The sequence below is a fragment of the Cetorhinus maximus genome, chromosome 20, assembly GCF_964194155.1.
Source record: "Cetorhinus maximus chromosome 20, sCetMax3.hap1.1, whole genome shotgun sequence".
In the NCBI taxonomy this organism is placed as follows: domain Eukaryota; kingdom Metazoa; phylum Chordata; class Chondrichthyes; order Lamniformes; family Cetorhinidae; genus Cetorhinus; species Cetorhinus maximus.
The window spans coordinates 1,392,018-1,407,802 of record NC_135898.1 but is presented as its reverse complement, the minus strand read 5'-3'; the positions used below and the strand labels follow the sequence as shown (position 1 = coordinate 1,407,802).

Below are 15,785 nucleotides of genomic sequence, written 5' to 3'. Positions count from 1 at the left end.
TGGATGTCCGACAACATTCATAACTGCACGGGACAGAGCTGTAGAGCTTTGGTCTGGCCTGTTGGTTGGGGGGTCCCTGAGCTCTGTCTATCGCATGCTGCTTCGACTGCTCAGTATGCATGTGGTGTGTTGTAGCTTCATCAGCTTGACATCTCATTTCCATATATGCTTGATCCTCTTGCTGTTGTGCTCTCCTACACCTCATTGATCCAGACTTGATCCCCTGACTTGCTGGTAATTGGGGGGTGGTGTGGGTGGGGGGTGACAGGGATATGTCAGACCATGAAGTTGCATATTGTGGTTGAACACAATTCTGCAGCTGATAACCCACAGCACTTTCTGGATGCCTAGTTTTGACCTGCTAGATCCTTTTTGAATCTATCCCATTTAGCACGTTAGTAGTGCTGCACAATTATGAGAGTACCTCGGAGTGAAGGCAGAACTTCATCCCCGCAAGAACTGTGCAGTGGTCACTCCAACCAATACTGATACGGACAGATTCACCTGTGACAGATAAGTGAGGACAGGTATGCTGAATGGCTTCATTCTGTGGTCAGGGCTGATGGGAGATTTTTGAAAAAACAAGTGAGTGGTGCAAAGAGTGTCTTGGCTACAGTCATTGTTAATCCCATGGCACGCTACTCCTGTTGACAGCAGGGTTAAGGTCTAATTTTGAATTTTAGACATTGGTCTGCCTGCACAAGCTGAACATGCTGTTTTTGAATATTATTCAAATTGTATTGGTAATAGGTTGATTGTGTGCAAAAAAAAGAGATAGTGAGAACGTAACCTTTACTGTGTATCTTATTGTCAATCCTCAGTCTGTCACCTAACTATTGCCCTGTCAATTCTTGGTCTGTAGACCAACTGCTGCTATCAGTGTGAATCCATAAAGTATTGCTGAACCTGTATGTTGAGAGTTGCGCCCAAATGAAACCTGCATGTCTTAAGTTTGTTATTTATTCTTCACCAGGAATACCAGGACTTGGAGCGTGACCCTCCAGCACTCTGTTCAGCAGGTCCAGTAGGAGATGACTGTAAGTGTGCAGAACTTAAGGAATGGGTTTCTTGTGTGGTGTTCACTTGAGGGCAAGACTTCCATTCAAATGTCTATATTCAGAAAAAGACACTGAAAGCTGGAACGATGAGTTAGCATTGTGAAGAAAAGTTCAAAAGATGGGCGTTTATTTTCCTGTCTTCCCGAATAGAAAATGATAGTGGTTCAATGGAGGATTTTAGTGAAAGGCTAAATGGTGAAAGGTTGTTTTCATTGGATACTAATTGGTCTCAAAGGGATTATGACGAAAGGCAAAGTTCAAAGAAACTTTGACATAAAGTTTTCTAAATAAGTTTTTCTTTAAACCTTGATGCCGCCGTGATGTTGAATGGCCTTCTATTGTCAATTGGAGGATACATGGTTTCATGACAAACATGGACACAAAACTAGAATTAGCTTGATAAGCAAATCACTTCCATCTGCCTTTAACCTTCATTCACATGCTAAATCTTTATTTCTATTTGCACTCTGACCTTTTTCTCTTGCTCTAGCTATTGCACACTTTCCTGTTAATCCTTATCACATTTCTGGCTTACTCGCTTGTTTCTTCTCTCGTGTCTCATGGTATCTCATATTGCATACGTGTTCAATATATTTCTCTTTCTTTAAGGGATGGAATAGACATGAGGCAGCGTTTGTTGAGGGGGACAAGAGAGATGCTGCAACATGTGCAGTTGAGAGTGAAGCTTTTGAAATTTGTCCTGCAGCTTTTTCAAATGATTTGAAGAAAAACTGTGCAGCGAGTGCCAGAAGCTGTAGAAAAATATTGCATCAATGCTGATGACAGAAATTCAGATGCATTTTAGGAAATTAGGTGGAGAGGACATGTTCAGATTACAGGGATTTTTTTGGAGTTATGGCGGGATTAGGTTGACTGGTGAAATGTGACAAAAGCAGGATGGCAGAATTACCTAAGTAGGTGAACATGATATAACATATCATAAGACCATAAGACATGGGAACAGAAGTAGACTATTCGGCCCATCAAGTCTGCGCTGCCATTCAATGAGATCATGGCTGATCTGATAATCCTCAACTCCACTTTCCTGCCTTTTCCCCATAACCCTTGACTCCCTTACTGATTAAAAATCTGTCTGTCTATCTCAGCCATGAATATACTTAATGACCCAGTCTCTACAGCCCTCTGGTAAAGAATTCCACAGATTCACTACCCTCTGAGACAGAGTGTCATAATTTCAAGTCAGGATGGTGTGCATTTATATGAATATGAATAATGCCGAATTAGCACTTAAGGGGTCAATGATATCTATGGTGTATATTCAGTGGGTTTGCTGCAGGATCTTTGCAGTGCACGGAAGTGCAGCACCATCTATTATTTTAATTGCGAATCCAATGTCTGTGCATTCTACTCATCAGCCTTTCCATAGTAACTTCCTTTGTTGATATTTATTTATCATTGCCTATGTAAACTTGTCACACTGTAAACATACCCTGTTGTCAATGAAAGCTCCACAACGCCATCACTTGCTGGCACGATAGGTGTTAACATTGAAATCAAAGGCCAAGTTTATGACTGCGAAATGGGGAGAAACTGGGTTTGATTTTCTCTGATCCAGTTTTCTCTGAATCCTGTTTTTGGATCGTGATTGACTCTGCAAACTGCAGGAGACAGACCAATCGGAACAAGGCCTGTTGCCCTTTGTCAGTCACTCCCCCAGTCACCTGCGTATCAATGCATATTGGCAACAATGAAGTAAATATTAATATTCCAAAGGATTTGCTGCTCTGTGCAGGAATCACAAATGGCTCTGAGAGAAGAAATTCCTTCTCATCTCTGTCTTAAACTGCTTAGTTTTACATTTCCACATGAGGGACAAGATCCTCTAGCATCTACCTGGTCAAGCCCCCTCGGGATCTTTTATGGTTTAGTTACATCAACACTCATTTTTCTAAAGTGTCATGAGTTTTGGCCCAACTTTTCCTCATAAGGCAAACCCTTCATCCCAGAAGTCAGCGGAGTGAACCTTCTCTGAACTGCTTCCAATGCAAATATTATCCATTGAGGACAAATGCAAACAAAGAATCAATCTCAAGCAGGCAGAGAAAGGAAGGACCAGCTTCTTTGTAGCCCTGAAAAATAATTTTGCGTTATTTGTCATTTTCCTTTTTGTGGTGTGTTTTTGATTAGAAATGAGTTTTATAATCTATACTAAGTAGGGTCCTATGCTGAACTCTGAAATACAGCACAGGTGCATGCAGACCTGTCGCTTTATATCACTCAGGTACAGTACTGGTAGGAATAGGTCTAACACTGTCTAACACCAGGGGAAGGATCAAATTGAAGTCCTGAATTTAACAGTAAGTATTGGCACAAAGATCATTGGTCCAGAAGGAAAGGTAAAGAGGACTCCAGTCATGGCCCCACTCCATTACTCCAGCAGCTCCATTCCTTCAGAAACAGTAGCTTCATTACTGACTTCATGAAAATTGTTATGGCAAGAGGCATTATTTGAGTGTCTAAAAGTATTTTTTTATTCATTCATGAGATGTGGGTGTTGCTGACCAGGCCAGCATCTATTGCCCATCCCCAATTGCCCTCAAGAAGGTGGTGGTGAGCTGCCTTCTGGAACCGCTGCAGTCCATGTGGTGTAGGTACACCCACAGTGCTGTTAGGGAGGGAGTTCCAGGATTTTGACCCAGTGTCAGTGAAGGAACGGCGATATATTTCCAAGTCAGGATGGTGAGTGACTTGGAGGGGAACTTCCAGATGATGGTGTTCCCATGTAGCTGCTGCCCTTGTCCTTCTAGATGGTCACGGCCGTGGGTTTGGAAGGTGCTGTCTGAGGAGCCTTGGTGAGTTGCTTCAGTGCATCTTGTAGATGGTGCACACTGCGGCCACTGTGCGTCAGTGGTGGAGGGAGTGAATGTTTGTGGATGGGGTACCAAACAAGCGGGGCTGTTTTGTCCTGGACGGTGTCGAGCTTCTTGACTGTTGTGGGAGCTGCACTCATCCAGGCAAGTGGGGAGTATTACATCACACTCCTGACTTGTGCCTTGTAGATGGTGGACAGGCTTTGGGGAATCAGGAGGTGAGTTACTCGCTGCAGGATTCCTAGCTTCTGACCTCATGAAGCCACAGTATTTATGTGGCTTGTCGAGTTCAGCTTCTGGTCAATAGTAACCCCCCAAGATTTGATAGTGGGGCCTTCAGTAATGATCATGCCATTAAATGTCATGGGGAGATGGTTAGATTCCCTCTTGTTGGAGATGGTCATTGTCTGGCACTTGTGTGGCACGAATGTTACTTGCCACTTGTCAGCCCAAGCCTGGATATTGTCCAGGTCTTGCTGCATTTGGACATGGACTGCTTCAGTGTCTGAGGAGTCATGAATGGTGCTGAACATTGTGCAATCATCAGTAAACATCCCCACTTCTGACCTTATGATGGAAGGAAGGTCATTGGTGAAGCAGCTGAAGATGGTTGGGCCGAGGACACTACCCTGAGGAACTCCTGGGACTGAGATGATTTTTAAAAATTTGTTTATGGTTTGTGGGCGTCGCTGGCTAGGCCAGCATTTGTTGCCCATCCCTAATTGCCCTTGCTCGAGGGCATTTACGAGTCAGCCACATTGCTGCGGGTCTGGAGTCACATGTAGGCCAGACCAGGTAAGGACAGCAGATTTCCTTCCCCAAAGGACATTAGTGAACCAGATGTTTTTTTTTACAATAATCGGCAATGGTTTCATGGTCATCATCAGACTTCCAATTCCAGATTTTTACTGAATTCAAATTTCACCATCTGCCATGGTGCCCAGAGCATTACTCTGGGTATCTGGATTGCTAATCCAGCAACAATACCACTATGTCAATGCTTTCCCTATTGACCTCCATTAACCACAACCATCTTCCTATGTGCTAGGTATGACTCCAACCAGCGGAAAGTTTTCTCCCTGATTCCCTTTGACTCCAGTTTTACAAGGGCTCCTTGATGCCACACTTGGTCAAATCTTCACTCTCACCTCACCTGTTGACATATTTGTTGCATTTCAGGTGCCACTTACATAAGCCTCTGGTATTTGAATGAAAGGCAAGAAGTGTTTTCTGCATGTGCCTGAAAGCAGGATGTTCTAATAAATGCCAGTTACCTTAGTGGAGGTTATGTACAGCTGTACTGTGAATAGGTCACTCCCACCTCAGGTGTGTTGAGCTTAAACACGGTCACGTCCAAGTCACCAAAATGTTGACTTGTTTTAGTTTTGTGAAATAATGTTCTCATGTGCCTAATACATCCAAAGTATCTCTTGGGCACATATTTCCTGCCATCTTTCTCCATTCCGATTCCAATACACACATTTCAAATGGATATGCCGATGTGAACTAGTCAGTTATACTCTATCCACCAAGGTGAGACTGGGTAACAACACTTGGCTATTTTGTTTAGCAGATGTGAGCACAATTTATAATCAGCCCAGTATGAAACCGTGTCAGGCCCGTTCCCACCAGTACTGTACCCCAATATTAGACAGTGAGAGACCTGTACGCGCACTCACATATTCCGTTTGGATGTAGTAGCTGCAGCTTTTGCGATGCGTGTGTTGATTACACTATCAAGTGGTGATTGTGAAGCCTAGATAAGTGAAGCTGTCACAACCTTTACTGTCGCATTGTCAATGCTGATAGATGGCATGACAACGTCCTGGACCATGATATTTGTCTTCCTGATGCTGATGGTCACTCTTTACAGGTGTGATAGAGTCTGTTTGTTTGCTGCCAAAGGTGTTCCTCTGGATGGAATGCTAGTGTGGCATTGTCAGCGTAGAGCAACTCTCTGATGAAGGATTGGCCCACCCTTGTCTTGGATTTCTGGCGAACAAGGCTGAATAGCTTTCCGTCAGTTCTGCTATGTAAGTAGACACCCTCTGTAGGCATGAAGGCACATCACAACAACCAAGAGAAGAATACACCAATGTGTCGCTGAAACAAAACATCCTGTTTGACCCCACTGCGGATCTCAAAGGGTTCCGATGTTGCCCTCTCATAGCTGACCTTACCCATCGTGTTATCATGGAAAGAAGAGATCACATTGAGCAGCTTTGGGAGGCAGCTAGTTTTCTCCAGCTTACATAGAGCGCCTCTGCTCACATGGTCGAATGCCTTAATGAGATTGATGAAGGCAATATATAGTGGTCTCCTTTGTTCACAGCATTTTCTTACAGCTGTGGATTGAGAAGATCATGTCAATTATAGATCTTACAGTTATGAAAACACACTAGGTTTCAGGGTAGATGTGTTCAGCCAGGATCTGCAATCTGACAAGGGCAACATGGGCTGACTAAGAAAGTGGAACAACAGCAACCTGACTGAGAACACCAAACCGTGAGCCTACTAAGTCTAAGTCCTCAGTGCACTTTTCTACAGTGGAGAGACCTGGACTACGTATACTAGGCAGGAGAAAAGGCTGAACAGTTTCCACATTCACGGTCTTAGACTTATCCTTGATAATCTCTTGGCAGGACAAGGTCACCGACTCCGAGGTCCTGGAGTGTGCTAATTCCACCTGCAGGCACTCATTACTAAGCCAACGACGTCAACGCTGGTTCAGTCACAATAATTGAATGGATGACGGCCACATCCCCAATGACCTTCTCTACGGTGAACTGGCCAGTGGGTCACTACCAGCTGGGCACCCATATGCCCATTAAAGCACACCTATAAGAGAGATATGAAGATGGTGGACATTGAAACAAGCAACTGGGAGACGGTTGCTGATGGCTGTGACTTCTGGAGGTTGACTGGAAGGGAATTGGAAGAGATGAGCAGAAGCAGCTGGCTGAGGCTAGGATCAGAGATAACAGAGGCCAGTGAATCATGCGTTTTCTCTGCCCACTATTTTCCTGTGCAGCAAATGTGGCAGAGACCCCCATACTAGAGTGGGGCTTCTGAGCCACACCAGGCGACGCCTAACACAAAGTTCACCGCCAAGTGCAAACCACCATCTTAGAGACTGAAGGCTGCCACCATTAACCTCTACCCACCCACCAGTGGTACTATACCGAGTGTTATATAGTTACAGACCTGTACCCAACAGTACTGTATTGTAGTGTTATACAGTAACTGACCTGTGTCCAGTGTTTGATAGTGACAGATCTGTACCTCAGTATTATACAGTGACAGACCTGTCCCCGCTAGTACTGTATCCCAGTGTTATACAGTGACTCATCTATATCCAGTGTTAGACATTGACAGAGCTGTACCCACCGGTACTGTCCCCTGGTTTTAATCTGTGACAAACCTGTTCCCACAACTTTTGTGCCCCAGAGTTACACAGTGTTTAGGGAAAGGTGAAACCTCTAGGTTTAGAGAGCGAGAAATAGAGAATAGGAATGAAGTAATTGCTGACTTGAAGAGAAAAGCCAACTTACACTCCTCTTTCTTTCACAGATTTTCACTGGCAAGCGACTATCATGGGGCCAGTAAGTATCCTGTCTTTGTACAAAGTGCCTTTCACTGTCTGTGCCATTGTTTTTGCTGATTCTTCTCTCTGCTGTTTTATTGTAGAGTGATAGCCCTTACCAAGGTGGTGTCTTCTTCTTGAATATCCACTTTCCCTCAGATTATCCTTTCAAGCCACCTAAGGTAAGAGCCACAGCTTGGTATTCTAACCATTGTTGCTTTTGTCAATGTGCCTACTACAGGGGGAGTAATGCTCTCTTTTCCCCACCTCTCTTTCCACAGGTTTCATTCACAACAAAGATCTATCATCCAAACATTAACAGTAATGGCAGCATTTGCCTTGATATTCTCCGCTCACAATGGTCTCCAGCTTTAACATTGTCAAAAGGTAAGGGCAACCCATCCTGCTTGTCCCAGTGGAGCAGGAGCTCAGTGGATAAGCACATGGCCTCGTGACCAGACTCATCCTGCTGACCAGAAAGGTTCCTCAATCTCTGTGTTGAGGTTCCATTTAATTAAAGAGAGCCAGCATGGACTTGTAAAAGAAAGATCATGCTTGACTAATCTAAGCTTGACTAATCTAATTGGTTTTTTTGATAAAGTAACACAGAAGGTTGATAAAGGGAGCGCAATGAATGTTTTCTGTGTGGATTTTAAGAAAGCCTTTGACAAGGTACCACATAAAAGGCTGGTTAGCAAAATTGAGGCTCGTGGAATAGGAGGGTCAGTGTGACTTGGATTAAAAAAATTGGTTTAAAGACAGAAAACAGTGAATCGTGGTAAATGGTTGTTTTTCAGACTGGAGGAGGGTAGACAGTGGTATTCTCCAAGGTTCAGTGAAAAGACCACTGCTTATTTTGTTTTTTATGTGACTCGTATATTGGGAAATGAGGCTGATAACCAATCGAGGTCAGTGCTGGGCCAGCAGAATGGGCAGACAAGTGGCAGAATCACTTTAATACAGAGAAGTGAGAGCTGATACATTTTGGCAGAAGTAATAGAAAGAGGCAGTACAGATTTAATGGCACAATTGTCAAGAGTGTGCATGGACAGGGGGACCTGGGTTGCATCTGAAAGGTCTTTGAAAGTGGCAGGACATAATGGGAGAGTGGTTAGCAAAGTATATGAGATGTTGAGCTTAATAAATAGAGATTTTGCTTGCAAAAGCAGGGACGTTATGCTGAGCTTCTAAAAAGCTCTGGATAGGCCACGACTAGAATATTGTGCCCAGTTCTCGACAACGCACTTGAGGAAGGATGTGAGTCCTCGAGAGGGTGCAGAGGAGATTTACCCAGAACGGATCCAGGGATGAGAGATACTGGCTAAAAAATTGGGTTGGAAAGTTGGGGTGGTTCTTCTTGGAGCAAAAGAGATTGAGCTGAGTTTTGATAGAGGTGTAGAAGGTTATGTAGGTTTGGGCAAGATTGACAAAGAAAATCTGTCCCCGTTGGCTGATGGTACAAGGAGCATAAGACACAGATTTAAGGTTTTGGGCAAGAGATGTAGGGAGTTGTCAGGAAGAACTTTGTTACATTGTGAGTTGTAATGATCTGGAAAACACTGTCTATGAGGGTGGTGGAAGCAGAGACAGTCAGTGATTTCAAATGGAAATTGGATGGCATTTGAGGGAAATAAACTTGCAGGGTTACGGCAACAGAGCAGAGGAATGGGATTGACTGGATTGCTCTCCAGAGCGCAGGCATTAAGTCAGTGGGTTGAATGGCTTCTTTCTATGCTGTAAGGACTCTGACTCGAGTTAGCTCATCGTGACCAGGTGACATTTGGGATGGGACACTTGGCCATGGGACAAGGCCAGGGGAACATTGTCAGCTGTCCTGCTCCGGATCTCCGCTTACTGATTTCTGTGTGCCTGTGAGCCAAGAGTAGCATTGGGTTTGCTGCCAGTGTCCTCCATGGTCAAATAGCTAGCCGAACTGTTGTTAACTTCTATGTGCATTCTAACTGGAGTCAAGTCCCATCTATCTATCACCCCTGTACTCAACTGCCTGCCAGGTCTCCCGACCTGGCAACACCTCAACTTGAACATTCTCAGACCTGTCGCCTTGCCTTCCCCTCTCTACCTTGGTAATCTTCTCCAGCTCTAAAACCGTGCAAGATCTCTAAGTTCCTAAAATTCTGGCCTCTTGCTCCCCTCTCATTTTAATCGTTTTGCCCAGTAGCTGTTGGTATAAGGGCTAGGGGACACAGATTTAAGGCTTTGGGCAAGAGATACGGTGGAAATGTGAGCAAGATCTTTACACAGTGAGTGGTGAAGACTTGGAACTCGCTGCCTATGAGAGTGGTGGAAGCAGAGATGATAATTTCCAAAGGAATTTGGATGGACACTTGGGTGAAATAAACTTGCAGGGCAAAGGGATTATAGAGACTGGATTGCTCCACAGAGAGCCAGCGTGGACTCATGGGCTGACTTCAATGACCACCTCCTGTGCCATAAAGATTCTCTAACTGACGCATGGTACTATTGCTGGCCATACCTTCAGCTGCCTAGGCCCTAAGCTATGGAATTTGCCACCTAAACCTTTCCACCTTTCTTCCTCTCTCAACGCCTGTAACATGCTCATCAAAACCTACGTCTCTGACCAAACCTTTGGTCACTTGTCCTAGTATTTCATGTGTCTCAGTCTCACACCTATGAAGCACTTTGGAATTTTTTTTATAGTCGCTGTATATAGATACATGTTAATGCCATAATTCTCGCAAGGGCAGTAATCTGAAGTCGCGTCCACAGCAGACTTTGACCTCTCTTCTCCCCACCCCATAATCACCTTATTCAGTGCAAGTGACAAATCACAGCGACCCAGCTTGTATCCAGAAATGGAGTGTAGACCAGAGATTGAATCTCAATTAGCCACACACGTAAGGTACGGGGGGGCGGGGTAATGGGGTATTCGTTCATGTCTTGTTTTTGTCGCTCTGAGATCTTAAGGTTTGACAGAACTGAGTATGAAAAATGTATTGCTGCGCATGCCAGTATGTGTAATTTTGAACAGTGTGGTCTGTATATCCACAGTTGTTATAGCATATGCAGTGCGAGGGGGATGGTGAAGCTAATTGCTTTGGTTAGAGCAACTGAGTTACAAGGAAAAGAAAGCAAATGAAAATGGGGCTGTCAAAATGTGATGTAAAGTTGATGAGGAAAGGGTAATACCGACCAGTTTCAAACTGAGGGAAAAAAGCAAATTTGGCCTTTCTCATGGCATGCTGTTCTTAAAGCAAAAATATTATTCTAAAACTAGAGTGGGACCCGAGTTCTCTTTGGAGTTATAAGTCGATGGGCAGAATGGCATCCTTGATTTGTACTTCAGTTTGCACCCCATGTGTAATTACAGGCCCTAAACCAGGATTCTTCTGTACTCAATATGATGTACATTTAGTTGGAAACAGTGCTATTTTCTCTCCCCTCCCACACCATAGGTGAAAGGGGCTAGTACAATTGTAACCTCTCAATAGAGATAATGGTGCCTGTAAGTTTCCTTGCTGATCCAATAGCAGGTGCTAGTCCCCAGAAGGAGGATTGAGAAGTAAGTCACAGACTGATTCTATCCCATCAGTCTGTGGGGAGCCAAAGACTGATTCTTGTCCCAACATCTGTGTCCTGCGGGGAATCAGACTGACTCTCCTCCCATAATTCTGTGGGGTGCACAGACTGACTCTCATCCCATCGTCTTCTGGGGAATCGTAGACTGACTCTCATCGCAACATTCTGTGAGGAATCACAGACTCAATCTTGTCCCATGACCCTGTGGGGAATCACAGACCCAATCTTGTCCCATCATCCTGTGGGGAATCACAGACTGACTCTCATCCCATCATCGTATGGGGAATCACAGACTAACTCTCGTCCCATCATCCTGTGGGGAATCACAGACTCAATCTTGTCCCATCATCCTGTGGGGAATCACAGACTAACTCTCGTCCCATCATCCTGTGGGGAATCACAGACCCAATCTTGTCCCATCATCCTGTGGGGAATCACAGACTGACTCTCATCCCATCATCCTATGGGGAATCACAGACTAACTCTCGTCCCATCATCCTGTGGGGAATCACAGACTCAATCTTGTCCCATCATCCTGTGGGGAATCACAGACTAACTCTCGTCCCATCATCCTGTGGGGAATCACAGACCCAATCTTGTCCCATCATCCTGTGGGGAATCACAGACTAACTCTCGTCCCATCATCCTGTGGGGAATCACAGACTGACTCTCGTCCCATCATCCTGTGGGGAATCACAGACTAACTCTCGTCCCATCATCCTGTGGGGAATCACAGACTCAATCTTGTCCCATGACCCTGTGGGGAATCACAGACTGACTCTCATCCCATTATCCTGTGGGGAATCACAGACTAACTCTTGTCCCATCATCCTGTGTAGAATCACAGACTGACATTTGTCCTAATGACCTGTTGAGAATGTCAGGCAACAAGGTTAAGTTTGAACTGCTGAACGTTGAATCTATAGAAGGCAATGTATTGTTAAGTAACCTGTTGCCATGTCTTTCTCTCTCCTTCAGTTCTTCTGTCTATCTGTTCGCTGTTGTGTGATCCAAACCCTGATGATCCTTTGGTACCAGAGATTGCACACACCTACAAATCTGACAGAGAGAAGTAAGTGTTCAGGACAGCGCCTCCTCCTGGGATGGAACAATTTTCCTGTTTAATGAGCACTTTGGAGCTTGCATCAAAGCATATAGAGTGCAGATGAAGCTAACATTGGGATTTCTCAAATGAGTGACGCAAATGCTATTTCAGCTTCTCCTGCTCCATGCTTTTATATTTATCCTTGTAGCTCGGATCCCTTGTTCAGAACAGTCTGTCCCAATCAACCCTATCCTATTCTTTATTTTATATTCTATATTTTAAACAATTGTCTTACATCACTCCTCAATCTGCATTTTTTGAACAAAAGCCCCAAATGTTTCAATCGTGAAATGCAAAAGTTGCGCCTTGAATACTGCATTCAGGTCAGGTCTTCAGGAGGGACTCTGATGTTGAATGGAAGGAGATGAGAGGGCACCTTGCATGTTAAATAAGATAAGGTTGATCCCAAACACACTTTCAAGGTAATGGTGTCACAGTGCAGATCTGTCTGAGGTAGAGAGTGGAGTTGGATATGCCAGGATCGGTCTGAGATGGAGAGCACAGCAAAGGATCTGTGTGAGGTTGGGGAATAAGGGGTCCATGGCCAGGACCTGAGAGAGGTGGAGGGTGGCATTGGACATGGCCAGGATCTGTGTGGGGTGGGGGGTGGCATTGGACACGGCCAGGATCTGTGTGAGGTGGAGGGTGGTGTTGGACATGGTCAGGGTCTGTGTGAGGTGGAGGGTGGGGTTGGAAATGGCCAGGATCTGTGTGAGGTGGGGGGCAGGTGCAGGGAGCTGTGCTCCTTGACCTGGTCTTATGAGGAGGGTCAGAATGCTGTTGTAAGTTGATTGGATGGATGCACAAAGAGAAAGTTTGCAAACTTAAAGCTGGCAATAATAATCTCTCTCTCTCTCTCTCTTGCTCTAGGTACAACAAACTGGCCAGAGATTGGACAAACAAATATGCAATGTAACAGTGACAGACAAGAAATAATAACTCCTTTACATAATCTGGAATGCAAAAATAAAAGCTGGCTGCAGTTTTATGGAATCCCATGTGCCATTCACAATGAATTTTATACTTGGTGAAGGGTGAGGAGCTCTGTGTCTGAGTGCTGAGGCATTCTGGCCTGGTTCAAGCAGTCGGCCTGCCATATATGGATGTGTATTTTGAAATATACATATACATATTTCCTTTTTTATCGCCAGTTTCTGTGACCACAGTCAATTGTTCGCTGGTCCCCCAGCATTTTACCAGTCACAGATAGGAGGGAGGGAATAGCAACTCAGTAAGTGTTTATTTTTTGGAAATGTGAAGCTTGTTTTCCTGCTCTATTTATGCTGTCTGCACTGCATCCTGTCGAGTGCGTGTTTTTTTTTTATATATAGATTATATAAGTGTGTCTGTACATACACAGAAATCACAGAGCCTCTTCAGCACAGTTTTAGTGAATAGTGCAATTCATATCCGTGTGTCGACACGGTTGCAACGCACCTGCTGAACTTTGCTGGGAATGAATGCTCCTTTGCAGATATCAACTGGTGTATGGCTGCTATTTACTTAGGAAGCAGTTTGCTTTGAATCCCTACCCCTACATCCTTTGGATGCTACTCCCTTGTCCTGAGGTGTATGGGCTCCTGCTGGTGCAGGTGCCCCAAGCAGCCACTCTGGTGGTTCATTCATTTGCCTCATCCCATTCCCTCCTGCTTGCTCGTCACAGGCTGGGGATTCCCCTTCATCCCCCAAGATCAGGTTACTTTTAGTCCTTGGAGGGCTGGCTAGGCTGAGACCCAGTGTAGGTGCCAGAACTGGAACCAGGGTCTCCCTTATCTTGTTAGCCTTTGCCGCACTGCCCACAGAATCATTGGGGACCCACGGTATGTTTTTAATGATTCCGCCCCCCCCCCGACCCCCCACCTCTCCAAATGACTGCTATGAATGGCAGGGAGGTCCTACTGCACAATTGAGAAGTGCACCAGATATTCTGCGGCCCAAGAGTGAGATTTCCGACCAGTACTGTAGGCCCTTGCTTCCTTGTGACTGGATCGAGGGTGTCCTTGGTATGTTCGAAATAGGGCTCTTACAGTCATCGGCAGAGTAGATTTTGATTCCAGTACACTGGGTCAGATTGTAAACTGAGATCCCCGATATTAGATTAGTGAATGCTGGCAGGCTCATTGATAACAGGCTAACTGACCAGCAACAGCTATTGGGCAGCAGGCAGGAGTGTAATCAAAGTCTGAGCTTTCCCTTGCCTAAGTTCAGGAGCACTGAGGCTGATTAGAACCCAGATATTGTCACCCTAGCTAAGGCTTAACTCGACAGAGAAGAGATCAAGAGGCAAAAAACACTGCTTCTGTACTGGAATCTTCCTGGTCTGTGTGTTTCAATGTCATGCCATTCATCCAATGCACCCTGGGGCCTTTCTGTGGGGCGTGCAAACGCCTCTGTAAACCTGCCTCTAGGTAAAAGGGGCTTGCGATTGCTCCCTATTGGTTAAACTGACTTTGGAGGTTCAGATTTCAGGGCAGTTGAGAGAACAATGATTACTTGGACAGTACTTGATTCTGCAGTAATTTCATTTAAGGACCTTGTGTCATACCCACTGTTTCGAAGAACATGGGTGCTCTTGCTGTCCTTGGCCATGAGCCCGAGTGGAGTTTACCCCAGGGTGCTTAGGTGCCAGTGGCTGTGAACTGGCTGGAGTCTAGCCCTGGAAGGTCAGTAATCCTTGCCGTGTCCTGGCTTAAATATCAGAGATACACTCAGAGAATTCCATTCCAAATGCAGAGAATTCGAAGCATGTAAATGAATGGCACTGAATGGAATCTGTGCCTGCTGCACTTTACCCGGTGCACAGTCACACTTGCTCGATCTGATATAGGATTCGAGGCAGTTTGTACACTCCTTTGCGAAATGTATTATTTCAAAATGAACGAAAACGAGGATTGAGAATAGAAAAGAACAAATATACATGGTTTTTAAGTTTAAAAAAATGATGGGGTTTAACTCAGCTTTCACTTAATGATCTAGCCTCTTCTGTTGGTACCATGTAGTGTTTTGTCTTTTTTAACGGTTTGTTTGAATATGCAAAGTCCTTTCCTATGCTATGTGAATAAATTGGTGGCTGGTTTCTGCTGTAACTTTAGTTGCTTATTGTCTCTGTTGAAGTGAAATATGGGCCATCTGGGCTAGGAACATGTTGAGCCTGATCGTGGCTGATCTGTGCCCTCATTCCATCAACCTGCCGTGTATCTGTAACTCCTCATACCATCCCTCATCAAATTTCAAATCTCAAATTTGAAATTTACAGTTGATTCCCCGGCTCTGACAGCTTTTTCCGGGAGAGAATTACAAATTTCCACTACCCTTTTGAAGAAGTTTCCTGTCATGTTGCCTAAATTACTTTGCTCTGGGTGGAATGCAATTTTCTCTGTCGACCCTATCAATTCCTTTAAACATCTTTAACACCCCATTGATCTGCCAGACTCTAATGTATATGTGACATTGATTTCTTCGGTCAGATTTGTGGGGACAGGTCGTAAAAGCGCTGCCCTGAACGTTGGTCAGCTGTGTAAGGGAATGACGAACACCGTATCCCCCGGCTATTGCTTCACCGTTGTTCCCAGCAAAACCTTACCTGCTTCCTTACGCACTGATGACAAAATCTGGCAAATTCGTCATTTTAGTCTCGGTTACACTTCGAT

At 44.8% G+C, this 15,785-nt stretch overlaps 1 protein-coding gene across 2 annotated transcripts in view; it reads left to right on the top strand.

Moving 5' to 3' along the window:
- Window positions 1–15,221, top strand: part of LOC144694770 (ubiquitin-conjugating enzyme E2 D4-like) — a 31,431-nt gene extending 16,210 nt beyond the window's left edge. For both annotated transcript variants that reach the window (XM_078565344.1, XM_078565345.1), the window contains exons 2-7: window positions 974–1,037; window positions 7,460–7,491; window positions 7,577–7,654; window positions 7,754–7,859; window positions 12,009–12,102; window positions 13,006–15,221. In XM_078565344.1, the coding sequence (XP_078421470.1) occupies window positions 974–1,037; window positions 7,460–7,491; window positions 7,577–7,654; window positions 7,754–7,859; window positions 12,009–12,102; window positions 13,006–13,051 (420 nt within the window). In that variant the 3' untranslated portion in view covers window positions 13,052–15,221. The remainder of the gene's footprint in view (window positions 1–973; window positions 1,038–7,459; window positions 7,492–7,576; window positions 7,655–7,753; window positions 7,860–12,008; window positions 12,103–13,005) is intronic.
- The last annotated feature ends 564 nt before the right edge of the window (window positions 15,222–15,785 follow it).